The sequence below is a fragment of the Paralichthys olivaceus genome, chromosome 8 (assembly GCF_024713975.1).
Source record: "Paralichthys olivaceus isolate ysfri-2021 chromosome 8, ASM2471397v2, whole genome shotgun sequence".
NCBI classification, from domain to species: domain Eukaryota; kingdom Metazoa; phylum Chordata; class Actinopteri; order Pleuronectiformes; family Paralichthyidae; genus Paralichthys; species Paralichthys olivaceus.
In genome coordinates this window covers 1,517,645-1,541,342 of record NC_091100.1, presented here as the reverse complement: position 1 = coordinate 1,541,342, position 23,698 = coordinate 1,517,645, and the positions used below count along the sequence as shown (strand labels likewise).

General features: G+C 42.6%; 1 protein-coding gene across 1 annotated transcript in view; it reads left to right on the top strand.

The window, feature by feature from the left end:
• The window catches only part of lcor (ligand dependent nuclear receptor corepressor), a 68,155-nt gene extending 45,399 nt beyond the window's left edge, over positions 1-22,756 (top strand). Inside the window, exons 5-7 of the mRNA XM_069530307.1 lie at positions 599-1,069; positions 3,646-3,736; positions 8,237-22,756. Coding sequence (XP_069386408.1) covers positions 599-1,069; positions 3,646-3,736; positions 8,237-9,383 — 1,709 coding nt within the window. The 3' untranslated portion in view covers positions 9,384-22,756. The remainder of the gene's footprint in view (positions 1-598; positions 1,070-3,645; positions 3,737-8,236) is intronic.
• Positions 22,757-23,698: the final 942 nt, after the last annotated feature.

Here is a 23,698-nt window from a genome sequence, read left to right as displayed (position 1 = left end):
ATCTTCAGGATTATATTTTTGGGATAATGTATTGTTTGCAGGATTTAGGGTTCGACTCGTGGTTAACATGAAAGAATCCAAATAATAAAGCTGCTGGTTGTGAGGAGATAAGTACTGTTGACTTATCTGGGACAAAGCCAGATTAATGCATTAATAACAAATGAGTGTCGTCATTGTCACTGTTTTGCTCGACGTCTATTAACCCGAGTGTTTGATACGGGTTTGTTATGTGGCGGCGGGGATAAAGCAAAGTTGTGACATCTGTGCTTCCTGCTAGAAACTAACAACAACGGTTTAGTTTGTAAAAACGCAAAAAGTGAAAGTGAGAACAAGAGTGAAATCAGTGCATTTCAAGGTAAATCTGTGGGATCTCAACTTGAAGAATGACGAGCAGTTCTGGGTCGCACACACTGATATCATGATGCTCTCATCACAGTCAGGAGGCAGGATTAAGCTTCTCAGTGACTTTTGGATTATTTCAGCAAAGCATCAGGATTACATTTTCAGGATGAAATGGGATAAATGAGCTGTTGAACGTGGCGATGAAAATTCCTGGAGGATTCTGACGTGTTTGCTCTTCTGTGTTGTTTCTCTCCAGACCTCCCAAGTTTCTCAGACCCTCACATTCCTCTCGTGGCTCGTGAGATCATGCAGCGAATGATCCGCCAGTTCGCTGCCGAATATACCTCAAAAACTACTCAGGACGACCTGCCCCTGCCCAACGGCACCATGAAGGACCAAAGCCTACCGATAGCGGCGTCTCTGGCCCCGGGCCCCTGCTCCCCGCCCGGGCCCCTGCCGGCACCGAGCTCCCCTCCATCGTCTGCCTCCTCCTCCCCATCCCCGACCCCGGGCCCAGGCCTCAGCCCCACTGCCGCTGCTGCCGCCTCAGCACCCACCTGCACCCAGAGCAGCAACGGCACGGGAGCCAGTAACGGTGGGGGAGGGGGTACGGCTGCCGCCTCTGCACAGAATCCCGTCCTCAGCAAGCTTCTCATGGCCGACCAGGACGGCCCGCTGGACCTCACCGTGAAGAAGAACCAGGCCGACTCAGAGCCCAGCCAGCAGGGTGAGAGCCACGACACACGGGTTTTTGTCTGTCCCATCTCATGCATGAGCACCTCTAACCCAGCGTTTATTTTCAACCTGAAAATAAAACAATAACCATCTTTTTTGGCGAAAGACGGGACAGACCTCATACTAAAAAAACACGGGAACAAAACACAAACATTTTGTGTAAAAACACAACTGAAGGACCACACACAGAGACGTGTTGTGAGATGTTTTCATATGGTTCGAATCACCAAGACGCAGAGTTGCAGCACCCGTCGCTGTCACTCGTGGCCCAGCAGGCCAAGTTTGCATAAAGTTTTTAGTTTTGTATCCTGTGAGAAATTGTGTCGACTTTTTTACCCTTGTGAACATCAGTTGACAAAACTCGTACTTTTTTTAAAAACTTCTCATCCCCTTGGCGTTAGTAACACACTGGTGATTGCAGAACACATTCATTTCCTGCACATAGAGACTCTGATTCAACACGTTCAGATTCATGAACAGATCCCTGAGTAGCCGTCATCTTTTGGATTGAGCCCTGGCAGCGTGATACCCGGCTCTGAAATGTTGCCCAGGGTCTCAGCCTCCGTTTAATCAAACCAAACCAGCAGGAGGTCGGTGTTTCCATCACCGAGCAGACTGCAGGGTGGAAGCGGCAGCTCGCTGTTTCAGCCCTCAGCCACAGTGTGACCGGTCACCCAATTTAATACCAGCTTTTTGGAATCTGCTTACAGTAAGCCTCCTTAATTTTGACAAAAAAGATTTAGGCATTTATATCCACTGCATGCTCACACGTTATCTCTCTCTCCCCTACACACACACACACACACAGAAAACACCTTTAGATGAATTCTGCTCAGATTATCCCTAAAGCTGGATCATATACACGCACTCCTTTAAATTATAGCGTGGATGTAATTTCAGGAACATTTCTAAAGCTCCACAAATCAATGGTTTACATTAAATCGATGAATCAAATGATAACATCAAACGTTAGAGCATGTGCGGATGAACTCACTGTTTTTTAATTTTTAATTTAGCTTCTTTAAGCTTTTACCAGTTTTGCTTTTAATGGCACATTCACTGAGTGTCTACGTTTCAGGACTCTCACCAACGGGGTTTCCAAAAGCTTCAGGCAGCTACTCTAGCTAACGAAACCTCAGTCAGTCCACTGAACATTCTGTTTTCCACCAATAAAAGACTCAAATTGTTAATCTGGGTCTTTTCTAAGAGTCTGGCAACATGACTCAAGTCTTTAAACACATATTGTCGTACGCTCAGAAATATGACTTACCCACGATACTGTTCATGATCATGATTCAGACCTTGCCCCATAAATCTGCCCATTAATGAAGAAACTGTTTTTCCCAACAACTTTTCAACGGGGAGCTCTCATTACTGCCACCAGCGTGTTATGTGAAAACAAGCAGGCTAATGTAGACGCAGATGCTAATTAACATGTTTATTAGCTCAGGGGAGGACCTCGTTAGCGTAGCTTAGTGTTTGAATAATCACGCTTGTTATCTCTGGACATTTTGTGACGAGCGTGCGATGTTTTGATTTGTTTCAGAGCCAAACGTCTCGGTACACACATGGTTCTGGATTCCTCGTGTGTATTTTCAGCGTGTGTGTGTTTTTTAATATCACCTAATGTTTTTCTGTTTTGTCCGATTAAACCACAAAAAGCCTCTGAAGATTAGTGAGTCCTGCGCCCGTTGTGTGGGTTAGAGGGGTCAGAAGGTCAGATGCACTTGAGGGATTACACCAGCAAAACACCGACAGAGACATCGTCTGGTTGTGAATTTATATTTATTCGTTTTCATTTCTGTGTGTACTGTATGTTATATTTCAAATTCCAAGTTTTAAAGATGTACCTGTGAAACGTATACCTTCTTTACTCCTGGCCACCTCGTATCGCTGCACTGTGCAGGTGAAACACATGTTTTATTGCACTTTGTCACACAAGCTTCACATCAGAGAAGTCCACTGGGTGAGCTGAATATGATGCAGTGGAACACGGAACACGGTCGCCTGAAACTCAGACGTGCCAAACTGGAGTTTTATTATGAGAGAGATTGTGCAGTTTAGGACTAAACAAAAACATTTTCACATTTTCAATGTTCCCTTAGTGTTTTATATTTCTTTATACCTTCACATTTCTTCTGTTTTCTATTTTAAATTTGTTTTCATACTTTGTAGAACTAGAAATAACTGGATATGTAACTGAAACATTCCACAGCTTCGGCTTCAAATTTGATTTGTAAAAGATAAAATATGCTTGATGGGTGTTTTTTTTTGTTTATATTTCCTTGACAGCAATTAAACAGAAATAAATATAATAAGGTTTAAAAAATATGTAAGTATTAATTAATAAAATGTTCTTGTTAGCTCTGATATAAGATGTTAACCATGCTCTTCAGTAAGTGAACAAAATGATGAATTTTCAACACAAATTCTTCGTCTGAATCATTTTCATTTGTGACTTTCTGCATCTTTTCAATTTGTTTTCCTCAAATCCAACTGATGCTTTGAGTGATATTTGAAGTCCCAGTTGTTAAATCCTTTTTATTTTTTGTCCTTGTGTGTTCTCAGATGGCGTCCTGGACCTCTCCACCAAGAAGAACAACAGCGCAGACGGCCACAAAACCTCGCCCGGCTTCCCCCCTGCGTCTGGGGGCAAAGGGTAAGACAACAGGATTAGTCAAACTGGAAACTGTTCGCAGAGCGGCGCTGTCATGCGCCTAAAACAACACAGCCGAGGTTAAAGCGCCCAGAGAGCGCGTCATGAGTCTAACACTGCCTGGGGATGTGGCCCGAGGTGATGATGTCAAACTCAGGATCCAGATGTTAAACCACTGTCAGGCTTCTCATTGGTAAACAAACACTGGTGAGATGACAACTGTCACAGAAACGGTTTCTCATGTGTCGTAATTCTCTGGACAACAAACACAAAGAAACAGATGAGAGAATGAACATAACGACACTTTGAATATCTCAAGAAATGTTGCTGAGATTTAGAGTTTTTAAACATCGGGCACTTTTAGGACTGGACTGATATTCAAGACCGATGTGGAGGTCGGTGCAGCTTGGTTGAATTTAAGGGAACTGTTGGGCCTTTGCAGACGTATGAGCTGAACTGAGTGAGTTAAAAGGGTTCAGCACATTTGAATTAGTTCATGTGCGCAGTGATAAAATAATATTTGTGATTGTTTTCTGTTCGAGTTCATGTGAAACCTCCAAACATTTTGAATCTGTCAGCGTAACGGTTTTATTAACTTGTGTGGGTTCAATACAAAGAAAAGAAAACAGGCAGTGATATAAAATACTATATTCATATATATATATATATATATAAATATATATATATATATAAAAAATCACATTCTACATCACAAAGATTTCAACACTTTAAAGAAACATCAGCGATTCGGTTGAACGGGGTTTGACCCTCATTAAAATCTTGTCTCCCCGTCGTTTCAGCACGTTATTCATGTTCCACATCGTTCTAATAATAAGCTGTTTACATAGATACACTTTCAGAAGTCACACAAAGGCTGCGGGAGCAACCTGTTGATGGTTGGACCTGAAAGAAATCGACTTTGTAGAAACAGGAAACTGAGGCTCCGCAGGTCGTGACAGGGACATGCCCTCAGTCTGTCTTCCTACATTTTGGGGGCAGAGTTTTCGATCCTCCCCGTCGTCCTCGAGTGAGTCCTGCCAACGCCTCCCACATCTCGCACATTTTATCTCGTACATATCGGTTACGTTTAGCTGATCAATACGTAAGCTAGCATCCGTCTCACGGCAAGGTTGTACACCGAACCCCAGAGAGAGAGTTCAGCAGCAGTGCATGTCAAACACATGACGAAGGCTTGACCGCCTTTCTTTTTTTGTCTCTCCGTGTCAGTACCTTTATTGACAAACCTCCTTGTTGCCGCCTGATCATTATTGATGAACACGTACTTTGCCTTGAAGTCATGTTTGAATCTGTACTCATCATACTCGGCCCCTGCATCAAGAGGGAATAAGCAATCAACGCTAATCGAAGCTGCCATTTCCAGGAATACTTTCGATGTGTAGGTCAGAGATGGATTAGGAGAGGTTCGATTCGCCGAGCAGCCGGTGGAGGGCGTGGGCACGGAAAGCTTGCGCCCACCATGTTGGCAGTGTCTCTTTGATGCAGCAGTGAAAACACCTCCAACCGCTCTGTGAACCGACACGTGAGAAGTGACGCATCCACATTACACGGCACGAGTGGTTCTTACGAGCTAATGCTAAAAATAATGCTGCTAATACAAAGCTACCAAACCAGTTTCAGAAAATCCATGAAGCAACCTGGTGTTTAACCAGAAGCTTCAAAGCTTCATACACTTCAGGTTCTTTTATCATTTATTGTTTTTTTTTTGTTTCGGGACAAAATCGATCACAGTTTACAGAACAAATTTATTTCTCCGTTAAACATCAACGTGCTGCCTCATCCAGAACATGAAATTGGCTTTTACTCCCCAAAAAGTTTGGTTAACTTGTTTACAAACTGACTGATGCACCTCGTTGTTGGATCATGTTCATGATCATGTGACTGAATCGGTTGAGAACGTTTTTGAAGAGTGACAGACGAGTGGGATTTCTTATCATTTGCAATATTTTACCAGCGACTGTGTTTGTTTTCACTGAATGCAGCATAGAAAGGTCTCTTTAATGTATTTCTTTAGTTATTTAAAGGATCCAATTCAGGGGTGATTAACTTTTTCCTGTCATGAGCCAGTTAAATTTTTATACCATCCTTCCCAAGCTGTACTAAATAAATGAACGCGTACATCTCAAAGACGATGTCTGGAGCTTCTCTTTAGGGAGGCGTCTGATGGCAGATGATAGTGATGTTGATGCTACTTGCAGCTGGTTTTCAGCAAAACCTTTATCAATAAAATCCACATCCTTGGTAATTTCCAAATCAAATCCTCTCGTATGACAAACCATTGACAAAAATGGCAATTTGGACGATATGTTCTACATCTGATGTTAGATTTTAGGCCAAAGACTATTTCCTGTGTTCTCCATATTAGTAGTTCTCTCTCCAGCCAAAGGTTAAGTGAACCTAGCTAATGTTTTCAGCCATTGTCTGCCTTTAAAAACGTTCTACCTATAGTCCATAGATGCAGGTTAAGTTTATTGGAGCCTTTAAATGACTTGTAGGTGTTGGAATGAGTGTGAACGGTTGTTTGTTCTGTATGTCGGACCTGTGAGGGGCTAAATTAGAATCAGCACCTTAAGCCCCTCAGGACAGGCCCCGTCTCCTGACTGAGTTTTCTAATGCCCCATAGGACCCGAGGCCTGAGCCTCAGTGTGCGTCTCTAATGATCAGGTCATGTATTATTTACTGCAGGAGGAGGTGGTACCTGACTTTCCAACCCCCACTAGCACCTAGTCATTTTTTTGACAGGAGAACATTCCTCAAAGCACAAAGCTACCGGACTTAGATGGATAATTATTTTCTGACCGTGTTTGCATGAAAATGGCAGAAAATAGTCAAATTGTTTGTGTTTTTTTTTGGGTTTGTTACTAAAAGAATTGCTGTGATTTATAATTTTACTCTTATAACATATGTATATATAATATGTTGGCCATGAGCTACAAACCAAAACAGATTTATCTTAATGTCTCCCGATGGTTTAGATGAATCAAGAATACAGTCCAATCTACTGCAGGCAGAATTCTTTTTGAATGTACATAGTTTTAAAAATTAAATACCAGTTCAAGGATGAAACGGCCGTGCTTCAAAAACCATCTCAGAAACGCTCTTTCAATCCATCTCATTGGGGATCCTCCTCTGTTACTTACATTCCTTTGGTCCTTTTATTTTCCCAAATATATGCGAGCCCCCCCCCCCGATGACTGAATGCTTACTGTAACAGAACGCTCTATTAGAGAGCAGACTCCGAAGCCTCTCGTTAACCCTGCATTGTTTTCAACAATCCCGAGACCGCCCACTGTGATAATCTGTCTTAAAGCTCCTGCTGAGGACTCCCCACATCGCGCAGTCAGCTGCACTGTAGCTCACCAGAATACAGGACATCTCTGAAGCAGAGACACAGTATTTCCCTCAAGTTTCTTTTCCCCTGCCATCCGCTGACTTGACGAGCCATTTTCTGTTAATCTGAACCTGAGGGAAAATATTTAAAGAGTCTTTCCTCTGTTGCTATAGTTACTCAGCAGTGGGAGCACTGGCTGCAGCGGTTCAAGTGCAGGCACTTTGCATGTAAGTGTATGTTATAGCAGCAGAGATGGTTTTCAGAAATTTGAAACACTGAAATGCAAAATGCTTCCAGACCAGCGGTGGTTGCCAGGATCAGACACTGTTTGTTGTGATTTCTGTTCACTGCATCTTTATTCATCCAGAAACCCAATTTAAAATTTAAAAGAAATAAGACTTAGTTAATACAAGCTTTCCTTTCTCTGGTTGTTGAGGCCTTGTGAGAAGTTGTGTCGAACCTTTAGGGATTAAATCTATAAAACATGTTTTAATTAATTTTAAAGATTTGAGAATATATCATGTATTTTTAATGACTAATGTTCTTGTGCCACTTCAGTTTGAATTCACACACAGAGTCAATGCAAACAATTAATTGATGTTTAATAATGAAGCTCTGGGAAACAAAATGTCCATGCTAGTGTTTTATCAACTATCAACGTTGCATTTAATGAGACAATAATGCAAAGATGTTTCTTGACTTTTCAGGTTTTACCGAACAGCTGTGTGGGTATTCATTGCTTCACTTGACCTCCAGTGAAATGCCACTTCCCACATTATGCTGTATTGTCTGGTATTCATGGAGATTGTTTCACTCGTATTTGCAGATGTGGCGAGATATCCACCACGGAGACTGACAGTCTGATAGATCGTACAGAACAAAGAAAGCTACGTGTCGTTAAAGTGTCTCTGGACAATCCACAGACTTTCAAAGGATTTAACAGAGGATCAAACGATGTTAACAAATAAAAAATGAAAGTTGCGGCGGCATCTTTTGTTGTTCTCAAAACTTTGTTTACAAACGTCTAAATGAATCTCTGGTTTGTTTGGTCCTTTTTATTTTTTTTCCAATTTCTAGTCGATCGATTAATATGATTTTTTGATTAAAATGTCACTAATCTTGAATCCTTGTCTTTTTTTTTTTTTTTTTTCCAGACGTTCCCTCAAAGTGGAACATACCCTGCCCGATGTGGACGAGGAGGACGCCCTTCTGCAGAAAAGCTTGCAGGACGGACTGAGGGAGAACCACGTCAGCTCCAACTCCTTCAAGCCGCCACTGGCCCGCTCACTGCGCATCAAGGAAGAACTCCTCAGCCAGAAGCACCGCCTCCTGAGCCAGCCTGCTGCTCTCTCATTGGCTAATCTAGAGTCAGCTGGCTTGCTCAATCATGGGCAGTCCCAATCCTTGCTTAGCCAGAAGGGCTCCTCCTCTTTCTGGGGAAGCAAGGCCCACCTGGAGAGCCTGATGAAGCTGAAACAGGCCAGTGGAGCTCTGAGCGGGGCCCTCAGTGACCTTAAAGACCTGCCTACATTCCTGGAGAATCACCACCACAACCACCATGGAGCCTTTTCCATCAAGAGTTCCCTTCTCCATCACCACCACAATCAGGTCTCCAAGGCCCAACACCACCACCAAAACGAGGGCAAGAGAGACCAGGGCCACTCACCTCCTGTCGACCTTAAGATCCCCCAGGTTCGGGGCATGGATCTCTCCTGGGACTCCCATGCCTCTGAGCTGTATGGCTACGGCAGCATGGGGGTTGGGGGTGGTGGGGATTCTTCCCTGAGCCGGAAGTTGAGAGCCATCTTGCCCAAGCAGAACCGCCGGGGATCGAGCCTCGGAAGCCTGCTGGATGGGGCGGCTGACTACTGGAGCTCTGACTTGGAGCACTCCATCTCTGGTCCAGCGTACTCCACCTCCGACGTTGAAGGGGACCCGAACTCCAAGCAGCCACGGAAGAAGAGGGGCCGTTATCGCCAGTACAACAGTGAGATCTTGGAGGAGGCCATCACGGTAGTGATGAGCGGGAAGATGAGCGTATCCAAGGCTCAGAACATGTACGGCATCCCGCACAGCACCCTAGAGTACAAGGTCAAAGAGCGCATGGGAACCCTGAAGAACCCCCCAAAGAAGAAGCTCAAGCTCATGATGAAGATGGAAGCGGGAGGCCAGGATTTTCCCGCCGAATCGGAGAACACACCAACCTCAACCCCGCGAGACGACGGCCCACCTCTGGCAGCTGCAGAGCTCAAGGACAATGTCAAAGAAGAGATTGATGACAATTTCAAACCAATCGACTAAACGACTTACACATGTAAACCTCAGTCAATGACTTAAGTAATTTGAAAACGGATGGGGCTTTATTTGTGCCAATTTACTTTGCAGTATCTGGGTGAGCACAAATGCAGGGATAATATAAGGAGGATATATAAAACACACTGGAGAGAAACAACTAATCGGATGGTATTTAACAAGCGTCCCTAAAGCGGCGCTGTGCAAGCATTTGTTTAGCTTTCATATCCAGGGGCTGAACAAATGCAGCTAAAGACATTGGTTAAATGACAATTAATGAAATTTCCTAAGCATGCTGATAATCCCGAGCCCAAAAACCCAATCGCCCTTTTTCTGAACTTGATACACTGAACCATTGCTGCTTATAAACGCAGTTTGGGCTTTGGACTATTCCAATTTGGGGAGAAACAAGGGGAAGTTTGAAAATTAACTCACAAATCTTGTCCCTTTACCCCTCTCTCATGGATAGCTGACAATTGGTAAGTGAACTGTCTATTACATTTGAAGCCAACTGTAAAGTTTAATCATACCACTGATATTCCTCACTGGGGTTCTGAATCAAAACCCATTCTCTTATTGCCAGGTAGCCATGACGCTTTAACTGCAAACCTTTTCTTTCCTCCTAAAGATATTCTGCTAATCTCTGTGCGAATGAAAGCAACATTAACCCGTCCTTTTTGAAAAACGAGAAAAAGACACACAAAAGTCATTCAGGGATGCATGTCTGTGAGTAACGTGGACACTACTGACTTCTATAACTGACTTCTTTTCCTCTATCTTTTCGTTTGATTTGTTTTTGCTTTCTTTTGCACTACACTTTGGGTCTGGCGCTTACAGACCAGGTTACCTCGGCATTGTTGCCCTTGCATCATGCACTTATTATGGTCTGTCTCTGAAGCCCAGTCGCAACCTCTCAATGGGTCAGAGGTGCACATCGCCTGCGTACGCTGATCCATCATCAGATTCAGGAGGCGGTTTAACCCTCTTTTTTTGCCAGTGGACAAGCGGAGGGCTAATCTGATCATGGATCAGCTGGTTTTTTAAGGCGGAATGCTACCTCATGGACCTCCGTCAGTGTCTCACTGCTGATCCTGGAATGCCGGAGATGCCTTCAGGTTTCCTTCCAAACGGTAACCGAAGTGAGCTCATCCCCGTCCCGGCGATCTTTACCCGCTAAAGGCCTTTTAGGATCAGAATGTGAAACTCTGCTGCTATACAGTCGATTATCTAGCTCCTACACAAGGCTTTAGTTAGCCTAAGCTAATGCGTTCTAGCTCGTCTTCGCTAACAACGATACATTTCTGATGGTTTTGTCTTTTTTCCTTTTCTAATCAAACTAAGCAGAAGCAGCTTAGCTGATGAGTTTTTAAAAAGAATCTCCTCCCTCAAACGTCAAAGACAGTTTTAGAGGCCGTTTACTACAACAATGTGCATTTATAGAGGGCTGTTGATTTTGGGTGGTGGGTGGGTAATATGCAGTGGGGAGGTGTAGATGAAAGAGGTGAGGGAAAGGCAGATTTTAATATATTATAAGTTATTATTACTGATTATGTAAAAGCCAATCCAGGATTTTTTTCTCCTCATTTTTAACTCAGGGTAACTGAGACAGATGATGTGGGTTTCAAATATGGTCATTTCTTCTAGGACCTGTAGTAGACGGACAGGACAACACACAATCTCACTGACGTTTGCTGTGCAGCAGACAGACCTGCTAACGAATCATGAAACAGTACAGACTAAAATACTATAAACTTCTAAAATAGCACTTTTCAAAACTAAGAAATACAAGAGAGTAAAATCTGTTCGAGGTTCTGCGTGTAGTTCTCTTCTCTGAGGGATATGGAGGCAGAGAGATGGAAAATAAGCTTTAGTGTGTGAAGACTTTCAGAAAGCTGCAGCTTGGACCCAAACGACTCTTTCTTTTCATCTCAATTACCTCCACGAATTCAAGAAAAGAAAGAAAAGTTTTTTTTAAAAAAAGGTCAACAGCTTGAACAAGTTCAGTTTTGTGTCGTGTCGTCTTGTCGCTTTCCCTCCCGTCACCGCTGAAGCACCAGGGACAGAAAAACTATCTGGGGAAAGAATATCCCTCAGAGGACACAAGTGGAAAGACAAAAAGCTCTTCTGATGTTTTCCATCAGGAAAACACTGACGGAGATGAAAAATGCTTTTGGTTGTTTTGTTTTGTTTTGCTCTGTTGTAAATGTCGCTCTTCGCTCCGAACACTGCCTGGTGCTCACCCAGTGTGTGAGATTTTTAACATGAGAACTGTACCTCTCTGCTCAGATGATGATGATTCACTCCTTTTGAAATGTATTGTATATTTAATTTATTTGATCTGTTTTTTCTTTTTCTTTTATCATTCTCTTGAAAATGGCATGCACCACTTCTCTGGCTGATTCTGGGGTCAGGCCGATTATTTATGTTGAGAGGATTTCAACTCAATTAATCCTGAGCCAGAGACGCTAAAATCATCGAGAATTCAACTCTTTTACTACCTGTTGCATACAATCTGAATTTTACCTGTCAAATATTCCATTTAAGCTTCGTAGCTGCCTTGGCTTAATTGGCACGTCTGCATGGCCAATGGGAAAATCTGTGGGAAAGACCCCTGGAACTACGAATTGCCGGGCGGTCGTCATGCATGAAATGCGTCCAACACTGACAATGCTGAGCATTTGAAGTGTCTAAAGGTTGTTGTGTGCGTTGAGTTGGAGCCAGCGAAGGACAATGCACTGATGTGATGGTTAAAACAGGATCTCAGCTCCAGTGTTGATGCACTTCTCAAGAACACGCCTCTTATGAAAAGGCATGGAGCTGCTCACTCAGCCGGCCGTGAGCAGCCGTTTGACAAAAACATAACTTAGCGTGACCCCTTCGCTCCGGAAAACCGAGCAAACACACTGCGGCAGTCTGCCTGTTTGCCTGTTTCATGTAATGCATGTAAAGCCTGGATTTATGCTGATAGAAAAGAAAATATGTGTGTTTAGAAATAGTGAAATTGGCACTTAATGCACAGGTTCGAATGGATAAACTCCAACAGCACTTAGAGTGAATTCCCCTGAGAGGGGCAATTCCTCGAGGGCCAAATGATCTCTGTGTATAATTTACACAAATCTCTAAATCATTTACAAATCTCCTTCTTTACCTTTGCTGAGCATTTGGCTAAAAATTGTCTTTGCTTTTTAAAAATTCTAGCGATTGAAATTGTTTTGCGGTCCCACTGTCAGCCTGATCTTATCTACTGAGGTGCATGCCATTCATGGTATTTATTTAAATCCATTGTCAGTTTTTTTCTTGGGTTCTATTGATTGTCTATAGTCATGTGGTTAACAGCTCCCCCTGTCCAAAAAGTCCTCCTCCTTGCAACTGAGTCTCACTGCAGTTTTTTTTTTAAAAGAAACCTGATACTATATTATATACTTAAGAGAGCAGTATATATATCTATTTATATACATATATATAGACAAATACTCACACAATGAATGTAGTGAACTGAAACTTCAACTTTCAAAACCACCACAACAGTAATCTGCAAAAAAAGAAAACACCCACAAACGATGGCACCGTCCATTCATTTTCAACAGACTGTTGTTTTTATCCTCTTTCTGTTCTTTTCACTTTTCGCTGCCTGCATTGGAAACGTCGTCGTTTTCTGACGCGGGTGCAACAGTAGCCTTCAGTACTGTAAATGTCTCAGGATCGAGCCAACGGGATGGGCAGCAATATTTGTCAGTCGGAAAATGGCGCAGACTTAACTACCTGTACTAGATGTAATTTATATACTCATAAATAAATAAATATATATATATATATTATATATATATCAACTCAGCTTGGTCAGCAGAGACCAAGTGCTATACCTCATTCTCAGAATAATGACTCCTTTCCGTGCCTCGTACCTTTATGTATCCCTTACCTGGGAGCCTGGCGAAGGGATAGCCGATACTCTGGGAAATATAGTATCCTCTGCTGTTTCTTTTCTTTTATTATCTGTTCGTTTTTCTGTTCTTTGTTTCGCCTCCCTCTTGTGAAGGGGGAGGGAGACGCTTCAAGTGTCTGACTGACCAATATTTGCCACCCTACCTCTTTTCAGGTATTTTTTTTTTGCAACAACAAAACCTTATGGAATTATATCATGAGCAAGTGATTGACGAAAAACGAGAGCGAGACCCACGGGGAGTAAACAGCTGTGAGCGCTGGTCGAGGTCGACATGGGAGGATGCAAATCTCTCATTTCTTCCTCTAAAAGTCCAAACATTTTGGGATTCAGTCGTCTGGTTTCACCCTGGAGGCAAAAAGTCACGTTGGTTCCGCCCTGCTCTGAGAACGAACTCAGCTTTTTGTTCACGGAGGTTTTTCTTTTTTTTACTTTATTGTGTCTTTTTTTAGATGGAACATGACTCCAGGTTGAAACTTGACAGGGGGATTTTTTATTTTTTTTTAATGTGTTTTTGTTTTTTATTTCTCACACTGAAAGAAATCAGAGACCCAGAGGGGATATTGGGGGACAGGTGGACGAGTTAACCTTCCTTTATCTGCTTTTTACACTGCATTCCAAAAAAAAAAACCACCCCACACACAGGAAAATGTACCTTTATATGATGAAAGTGAAAATTCTATACAGTAAACCTATGAACATATGTATTTATTTTACTGTTTTTGCATCTTCAGGTAAACAAATTGGTTTCTCTTTTGCTTTTTTATTAGATTTTTTTCTTTTGAGTGAAAGTCAAAAACAAAGATGAAAAAATGTCAAACAGCAACTACTGTAACCTCACCTCGTAGACGCCACATGATGCGCCATTTTGTTTTCAGGATGGTGCGTGATGCTGTGTGCTGCCAGGAAAGAAAGAACCATAATGTATATGATTGCCATGCTCCTCTCTGCGAAGAGGTTTCTTCTGTTTCTTTTCTCTGTCACGCTGCATATCTGGTTGTCATTAGTACCTCAGGTCGGACCACTTCAAAGCAGCTGATTGTATATTAGAAATACACATATACACGCACACACACAAACACACACACACACTAAGACACACTAAGAAGATTCAGGATTTTTAGTATGGCTTGTTTCCAGATTTTTAGATGTAAGCAACGGAAGCAGTTTTTGAATAATTGTTGTTTCTTGTTGTCGTATTGTTGTTATTCTGATTACGTCTTCTCTTTTTCCTTTCTTTGTTTTCGTATAAAAAAAGAAAAGACAAATTCTCTAACAGCCAGAAGCCAGGTCTCTGAATACAATGCTGTATTCTCTCTAGCACATACAGCCGTGGAAGAGCAGAACGCACACACACACACACACACTCACACACACAGAGACATGACGCACCTACAGCAACTCTGCCTCCTCATCAGGTAGCCACACTTTGTGTGGGCAGGTTATGTATAATTATGAAGCTGGGAGTCTGCCGTGTCTCTTTTAGAAGCAGGTGGGTGTGTTTTGTCCACAGCAGCACATCAGTCCTGCTGGCTGAGTTTGATCTGACACACTGGGACGCTGCCGGCACTGCCTCTGTGAAAATCACTTTGTTTTGTTTCTCGCTTGAAATCGACTGACCTGTGTTTCTGTGCAAAAGGAAAAAAAAAATCCTCCCCATCATTTGTTCCGTCCACGTGACCGGTCTGTGATGTTTTGTGCATTCCTGCACTTATTTAGTTGTGATTTCATTTTCTCTCTTTAGTATCTTCTCCCTCAATCTGCCTCAACTTTTTCTGCCGCTGTCAGTGATTGTCAACAACTCGAAGAATTCCTTGTGACAACCTGCAGACTGTGGACATGGACTCATTGTTGTCAGCTGTGTTAACTGTGGGTGGAGATGCACGTATCGTAGGCTCAGGCTGCTTTCGTTTTTCAAACCTACTTATCTTGTGATGCTAGAAAGACGTCCTGTCGTTTCTGTACACTGTCCCCGATTAACACAGCTGAGAAAAGGTTTGAGTGACGACGTGTTGTCGTCTGGATGTGAAATTTTAGTTTTCGGGATATGAGATTCTGGTCGTATTGCACAGCCCTTCTTTTAGCTGCATTGCATGCTGGTCCATCAAGGCTTTAACGACTGGATTCTCTACCTCGACATGACGAGTGAGACAGGAAAGCAAAGAACATCACCGGTGGTTGAAATTATTGTTTATTCTCTGAGCGGGAAAGCTCCTGGTGTGTTTTTGATTTTCCTTTACGTTTCGGAGAGGACTGTCACTTTCTTGCAACAAGCGATATTTAATTTTGCGTGTGGTTTTAAATATAAATAATAATCACGACGTTGACTGACGGACAAGCTTTTTCCAGACAACCGTTTCCTCCGCGCAGACGTTTGTGAAAGTGGTGCGAACAGATCTGTTAAAATGTGCACCTCCTCTGTCGTGGAGCGGTGATGCCAAGTGTTGTAAATGTCTTGGTTTTTTTTGTGAAAACGTGACAAGCAGTCACTCGGCAGCGGCGCGTTTTTGAAAGCGGAGCTGAGCACAGATCTTAAAGGCCAGACACGCCTCCGGAACGATGCTGCTCTGCAGAAACAACACGACCGACACCTTCACTCACTGTCGTTGTCATGTGATGTTACGTCTCAGGCACAGATAAACCTCGCAGCGTTTCCTCAGAGCTGAAAACCTAGATCAGCATTTAACTGCACCTTTAATACAGAATTTACTCGACAATGTGTTTACACACACATTTAGAATATTTTGGGTGTTTTCAACCTGCACTCTATAATTATAACTGCAGCCTGCTTTCCTTCCCTGACATTGTTCAAAGCTATTGCTGTGTTTCCATTCACTCACATTCAGCGTCATGGTGCTGCCAAGAATACGTGATTATATATTTGTTGTTCTTCAATCAGCGGAAGCAAGAGTGCCTTTTGAAAACTCTAATCAAAATCTCAGATCTAATCTTTAAGGGGTTGGTTTCTTAATCACATATAATCGAACCCCTCGGGTGAAATCAAAGAGAAAAGGCTTGTGTGCAGACACGCTGGCTGTTCTCGCCCCCGACGAGTCCGCGGTGCCGGCGTACGTCTCACCCCTCCGCCTCGTTAGAAAGCCTCCTTTCTGACGGCAGCCAGACAGACTGCAAGATAGACTGAGGTCTGAGGAGGTGGATGGGAGTGCGAGGATGAAATCTAAGTGCAGTAGAGAAGAATGAAGGCCGCTGAAGGTCGCCTTCCCCACCCCCACGCCACAGTTAAACAACAGGCTTTTAATGGAACAATGCTGAAATTCACGTTGCCTCTGTGCACAGCTTCGATGACTGAAAAGGTTCATCAGAAACTTATCAGAAACCCAACTTAAAGATTAAAAAAAGGATCATTAGGGACTCAGGTATCAAACCTGATGTGCAGGTTAAAATGTAAATTTAAAGAATCAGATAAAAACGAGGGCTGCGATAAAGAAATCTCGTCAAAACGCTCTGAGACAGTGAGGTGCCCTTGTGTGTTGCCATGACAATCTTGCAGCATTGTTCCCATGTGGAGGTGTGTCCGGCCCCTAAGAGCCACCGACATGGACCAGCTGATATCTGCTGCTCTGAACTCTGCTCACACTAGTTTGTCTCCTGCGTTTGCACTCGACCGTCGAGGGTTTAGGTTCGGAGAATTTAGCAGAACTGACTTTGTCTTGTTGCAGAAAGTACCAGCCCTCATTTGTCGATGTTGACCCTATAGGTTTTTTTCTCCAGCGCATTGCGTCGTTTTATGAAATTATGAAAGAGTCTTTGTCCGACACCGGTTTTGTCCACAGACTGTCCGTTGTCCACTTCTTGTGACCTTTCTCCCTCTGTTGAACTTCCACTGTCTCGCTCTGGATGTGAGAGCATCTTGGGGCATCTGTCTCTTTGCTCGTCATCTTCGTTATCTCCGCTACCTCACTCTGTCTTGAGGACTTGCCCGCAGGGAACCTTTCAGGAGTCAGAAAGTTGCACAAAGTTCATATAAAACTAAAGCATTTTCTATTTTAATGCCAGTGAAGGACCATTACAAGCATTTCTTAGCGTTCCTACGCCTTATAGACATTTGCTGGTTTGGACGATATGCGATCAAAGTTGGAATGCGGAGCTGAGCGGGCTGGATGATTGGTGTGGCCTCCTGCTGCCTGACCTCTAAGACTGTGTCCTCTAATTGTCTGCTGACCATCGTGATTGTCTTGTCACTCAAGTTTCCCGACATGCAGCGTGATGCAGGTGCACGGCTGCAGGTGGCCAGGTAGGGCCACGCGTCCCTTCCACACCTCCGTAAACATGGTTTGATTTTATTGTCACTTACTTTGATGAAAAGTCATAAACCCTTTCCTTCCCCATCCCTTTCCCCTCCGCCTCTTATTTATGTGTCATCCTCTCAGCATCCTTGGTCAGTGGAGCGTGAGCACTGCAGGGCTGACAGGTCCTCGTTTATCCCAGGAGAGATGGGATGTTCCTTGGCAAATGCAGGTCCTTCGCTTCTCATCAGGCCTTTTCATAAACCTCCCTGCCACCTTTTGGGGGTTGTATCCTCTGCTCAGATGCCCCTGGGCCTCCACCTTTCGTCTTCTTTCTCTTTCATCTTTTCACAGAGGCTTTGCCACGCGCTCCTCTCTCGCTCTCCTCTGATGAGCAGCTTGCAGATTTAGATTTTTGAAGACAGGGCTTGACGTTGTTTCATATACAAGGAGAGTTGATTCTAGAAGAAGAAGAGGAGAAAAACACAGTAACACACTAAACACTGTTCATGCAGTTGGTAAATATTTAAGCCTTGGTGAAAATTTAATGAACTGAGTTCAATATTTTAACGGGTACGCGAGTTAATGTTGTATGATGTCTCTGATCTCTCGTTTTGATGTGTCAGGGTAACGGGCTCAGCTTTTAGTTTCTGTGTTTAAAAAAGAGAAAAACAAGGAGTAAAAAACTGTTATCGAGCAGAGTCGTGCTTTGTTAAAATTGCCAGTTCGGACATGCTGTGATCCTCTTGTAGCTTCTCTTTGCCATCTTCTGAATTTGAACTTTGCTGTCTTGGACGACCACGTATCTTCTCTGTTACCTTTCTACACTACATGCAGATAACCCCAGCAGCTAGTGTATTTATAGTCAAGCTGCGGAGCAACACTGGCTCCTGAACGCGATCAATAGCCTGGTCAGACGGACCCAGCGCTCGGCGAGCAGATGTCGGAGTTCAGTCCTCAGCCAGGGAGTTTGGCAGGTGAGATATCACATCAGATAGTACATAAGGTTAAAGGTCATGCAGACAATTCCTACTGCCGAACTGAATCTCTATTGTGGAACACCTCATTCATCTGGCAGAAGTTCACTCAACATCTGTTAAAAGGGTCTTCGAAAAGCCTTTTTGTTTCAATTGTTTTTGACTAATTCTGTACATTATTTTCCGCCAAATACTTTTTCAGTGCTTTATAAACAGCAAGGATTGTAAATATGAACAACTCTTAGCAGGGGGGGCTCATACAGAGCTCACTTAACGTCCACCTCGTTGGTCCTCTGGAGATCTAACTTGTCAGACTTGGACTGTTGCCTTTCCAAATGTCCAAGTTGAGGAAAGCTGCTCGTGAAAAAACAGAGAAAACGAGCACTTTGTCCGAATCTTGGTTTGGGAAAGCAGTGCTGAGTGTTCTTTCCTTCAGTCTTTGATAACGTTGTCCATCTTGGTGTTTCTCGGTGTGCAAAAATGTAAAGAAGATGAAAAAAAATACAACACAGAATACCTCAGAAAAGAAATCCATGTAACCTTGACAACCTCCACATATTGTCAGATCCTATCCATCAACACTCATCTCCTGGACATTTTTTTATCTCCTGTCCTTTATCGCTTTGTTTTTTCCCTCTTGCTGTTTTTCGCCATGCAGTCTGTAGCGCCCGGTGGAGGTTCCATAGCTTTTTTTTAAAACATCGTCACACACTTTGATTTGTGAACATCCTTGGTCTCAAACCTTTGGCAGCCCACCTCGGGTTCCTGAGCAAAATGACGAGAAGAAGGTTGTTTTTCAAGAACATTTGATTTGTCGCAATTTCCTCTGAAGATTCTCTCCGAGTCCCTGCAAGACGCGGGATTTCATCCAAAAAAAAAAAAAAAAAAACAAGCAAAAAAAAAGTTTAAATCCTTAATGTGTTTTAAATTTGAAACTGGGTTTTCTGAAAGAATGAAGACCAACACGTGGAACACTTGAAACCACACGGTCCACACGCTGTTCCGTTTACCTCTTTATCTTCTTATCTACTCTTTATCGTTGTTAAGAAACTGAATGTAAAATAAAACGCAAACACAACTAACCTCTAATTTAACTATACATATTTAAGAATAAGAAATACTCTATATGTGCACATAGATATACCTATACAAGCCCCACACAGACATAAACACAAATGCATATGTATATAAAAATCTCTAATGTCATATACTTTTATCTTGAAAAGGAAGAGGATGAGCCTTTTCCATTGATAATTCAGGGAAACAATACAGAAGTCCAGTGCAGTACGTTTAAATCACTCATTCTGTTGCTTTTGGTGTTTGTTTGCTTACTCTGTTCTTGTTATTTCCCTCATTATGTAGCATAGGGCAAAGGGGCATGGCGACTTGTTTTTTCTTAGTTTTTTCGTTGACAGAAGAAGAAGAAGAAGAAGAAGTAGTGGAACTAGGAACAAGTGTAGTTTTAGTCTTTTTAAGCCTGATTCTGTGAAAAGGGGAGTTGGGGGATGGGCAGGCGGGCGGGTCTTCATTTTCTTAAGCGGACACTGTAAACACAGTAAATTTATGAAGATGACTCGCTGAACGAGTCACATTTAGGGGCGGGGTAAAGACGTGGGGTGGGGTAGGGAGGCAGGGTTATGCAGGATGGTTGTATATAGAATTGCTTTACCCATCAATCCTCGCCTGTCTTTTTCACAGGTGAGGTAGAAGTGTACATTGACGGCACTGAGGAGGAACGGTTTGTGTGTTTTTATGTCTAGAAAAGTAAAGACTGTTTTTAAGTGAAGGAAACCGGGGGAGAGCTGGGGGGGACGATCCCCTCCAGGGTTCGGTAGAAAAGCGCCTCTCCCTCAATCTTTGCTGGGAGCGACAGACGGTTTTGTGAACCTTGACCCTCTCGATATTTTTGCATGCTGGTGTACATACCTCTGTATCAGTCCTTTTGTTCCAAGAGGCTGGCTGATCCCAAAGCGCCATTTTGGGATGTTGTCCACAGGACAGAGTCTGATGTTTTGAATATGAAATATTGCCCCGAAGAAAAAAAAAATCCCTTTCCCGAGAAGAAGGAGCACCTTAGGTGTTTGTTTGTCACTGCAACAGCTTTCGTAGTGGTTTTTGGCTAAAGCTCTTTTGCAATCATTTTTTTCCTCGTGTAAAGTGAAAAGTGTGTATGAGTGTGACTCTGTGTGACTGTGTAAGAAATAATGTGACAAGCTTGATCTTTTTGAGTTTCCTCTGTTGTTCAACTATCTTTTATCCACAGAGCTGTTTTTTTGAGGAACACTAATCTATCTGTGCTCTTACGCTAAATCAATGGAACAGTGTACAAGTTTGAAGAATTGCATCTCTTAACGCATCTTAATGTCTAAAGGAGAAGATGCCTCACACGGGGCACCTTACGGAGCCAAGATACATTACCCAGACACCCTCAGGGACCCTCGACAACACTGCTCTCACTCTTATTCAGGTACCTAATCTACACTGAGGCCTAGCAGTGATGAACCTTAACTCTGGTTTGTTTTCAAAAGTCTGTTCCTATGAAGACGAAAATTACCGCCAAAATCCTTCAACGGTCAGAAGCAGTTTTTCTCGCCCTCAAGAGTTTTTTTATTTTATGTTCTACTCATGCGATTACTTCTCTTTTTTCTATCCTTCAGCTGTTTCTGCTCTATTTTTCATCCTCTTAATACTTTCAATATCTTATGAATGTCAATCTTTTCAGTCCAGGACCTCTGAGTCTTTGTTCGCACTCGTTCTCCCTCTGACTTCAGGAGCCATAGCTTTCTGCTCCGTGTTGAGCTTCAGTGCAGGCGTCTGGTGTTGTGTGACTGAGAAGCCTCTGGTTACAAACCTCTTAAAGCTGTGTGTTGCCAAGTGTTTGTGTTGCTGCACTCAGCTTAGCCGATGCCATGGGTTGTGGACGTCTCCTGCAGACGTCAGATTCTGTTTCTTACCAAGAACCAGTCAAAGAAAAGCAGTGATTTATTGACTGGAGTGTGTTTTGAATTTTTGCCTACATTTTTTTTTACCTCTTACAACAATCAGTGACGTTTGGTGAGAACTGTGTAAAGACTCTTAAAAAATAAGTTGTATTTAATGTTGTAAGAACTTAAGATTACTTTTCTACATTCCTTTCGGTGGTTTTGGTCGTAACCTGATTTTGTCGTGATAGAAATAGCTCTGATTGGTTTGGAAACAGCTTGTGATCTCTGGTTCAAAAGCAGGAAGTGACATCCAGGGGTTTGGACTCTAGTTTGAGTAAAACAACAAAACCTCTTTTCTTCAGTCTCGATTGTTGTCCTGCTGAGGTTTGTAACGTTTTTTAATCTCACCTCGGTTCTTAACGGGTGGCTGGACGCCCCGCTGCAGGGCCTGCTGGGCTTTTTCCTCGTTTCTGCTGAGATTTTGCATTTGGGTTTGACGATATACCTCATTCCTCCAGTCCAGCGGGCCCTAGGGGGCGCTGTGCCGATGCTCAGGACGCCCAAGCCCCCTCTTATGGTTTGGTCCCACCTGGACTGTACCTCTTACAAACACACAAACACACACACTTACACCTACGCACCTACACAGGTTCTCCAAATACCCCAATGGACCTAATTTTTTCAATATCTACTGTTTACAGTTTGACAAAGAAATTGTATAATTTAAAAAATATTTTTCTCATATTGTAGTTTTATTTATGTACAATAATTTTTTGTTTTTCGTTCTTATTTTGTACCTTGTGAGTTGGACATTTATTCTTCTAGGCTTATATTATCGATGTCCATGTAAATGAGCACTAACGGGATCACAATAATTGGTTTTACTTTGATTGACTGCACTATTTTATTTTTCTCTTTCTCTCCCTGTTTCGAATGCAAATCTGATTTTCCGATTTGGGCCAATGAATAATAAATTGTCTCATAATGTCTGTGATTTTTTTTTGACTAAAAGACGAAAGATGATTTAATTTCCTTCAGTCTTTTTTTTTTTTTAAACCTAATTTTGCATTGAACGTCAGGCAACGCTGATTAGATCTGTCTTTGTGCATGTGTAAAATATTTTACTGGTTATGTTATATTCAATTTGGTAAAAAAGAAAAAAAAGGAAAAAAGAAAATTGCCATTTTTGCCACACATTTCAGCTGTAATGTTGTGTAAGGTAGTATTCACTGGATGCTAGAACCTTCTTTTCAAAACCACTATTCTTCTAATAAATTTTGTTGTGAAAATAAAATGTCGTTGTCGTTTGTGTTGATTGTGTTTGACTCACCGGTGAAGTGGAGCTGTGGGTTTCTGCCGTACACGAAATAAAGATGGACGACAGGACACCGACCGAAGTGTCTTGTTCACCTGCTGCTCCACCTGTAACAAGCAGGTGGAGCCGCAAACGCATTTAACTTCTGTTCACTGTCTCGATGATGAAAAGTTCTCTGTGCACTTTGTGTTTCTTACCCAGAAGTCCTGGTGCTGGAAGGTGTGAGTCAGCCAATGAGATCATTTCTGCCTGCGGACAAGTTTCTCTGCCTTTAGCTCACCTCTCGCTCTGCTCTCCATCTCTTCTCTCTCTCTCTCTCTCTCTCTCTCTCTCTGTCTCCGTCTCTTTACGTAAATGCCTCTCTCTCTCATTCTCTCGTCTCTCTGCTGCAGGGCCTGAGGACAGAGGCCTCTGCAGTGGATGGAGGCAGAAAAAGACAAATAACTTTTCAGGGCAGAGGAAGTAGGTCATTCTCCTATCAAATATTTATTTCTCATACTGTGCCTAAGGCTCCAAAAGGGCTCCCTCTTTAGATACTGTATATATCTATATCTATATATATATATATATATATGTGCGTGTGTGGTTTCAGTCTTGGCTCATTTGCACATATATGGCGGCTCATGGTCGTTGTCGGGCTGAATTTGTGCAGAGAGATGTTGAATATTTGGTGGTTCGTCTCTCTCCGGGAGGTCTGACCTCTTTTCTTTAATAAACGCGTATGAAACGTAAATGAAATGGAAACAGAAACTAGAAATGTGTCGACGTGCTTTTCTAGTTTAGCATTTTGCAGAGAGTTAATCGTTCAAAATTAAAAAGGAGAGAAAAAGGGGATGAAACAAAAGCATTAAAATATATTTTTTATGTTTAATTAGTAATTGTTCAATTATCTTCTTTTTTTTTTTTAAGGACAAATTACTT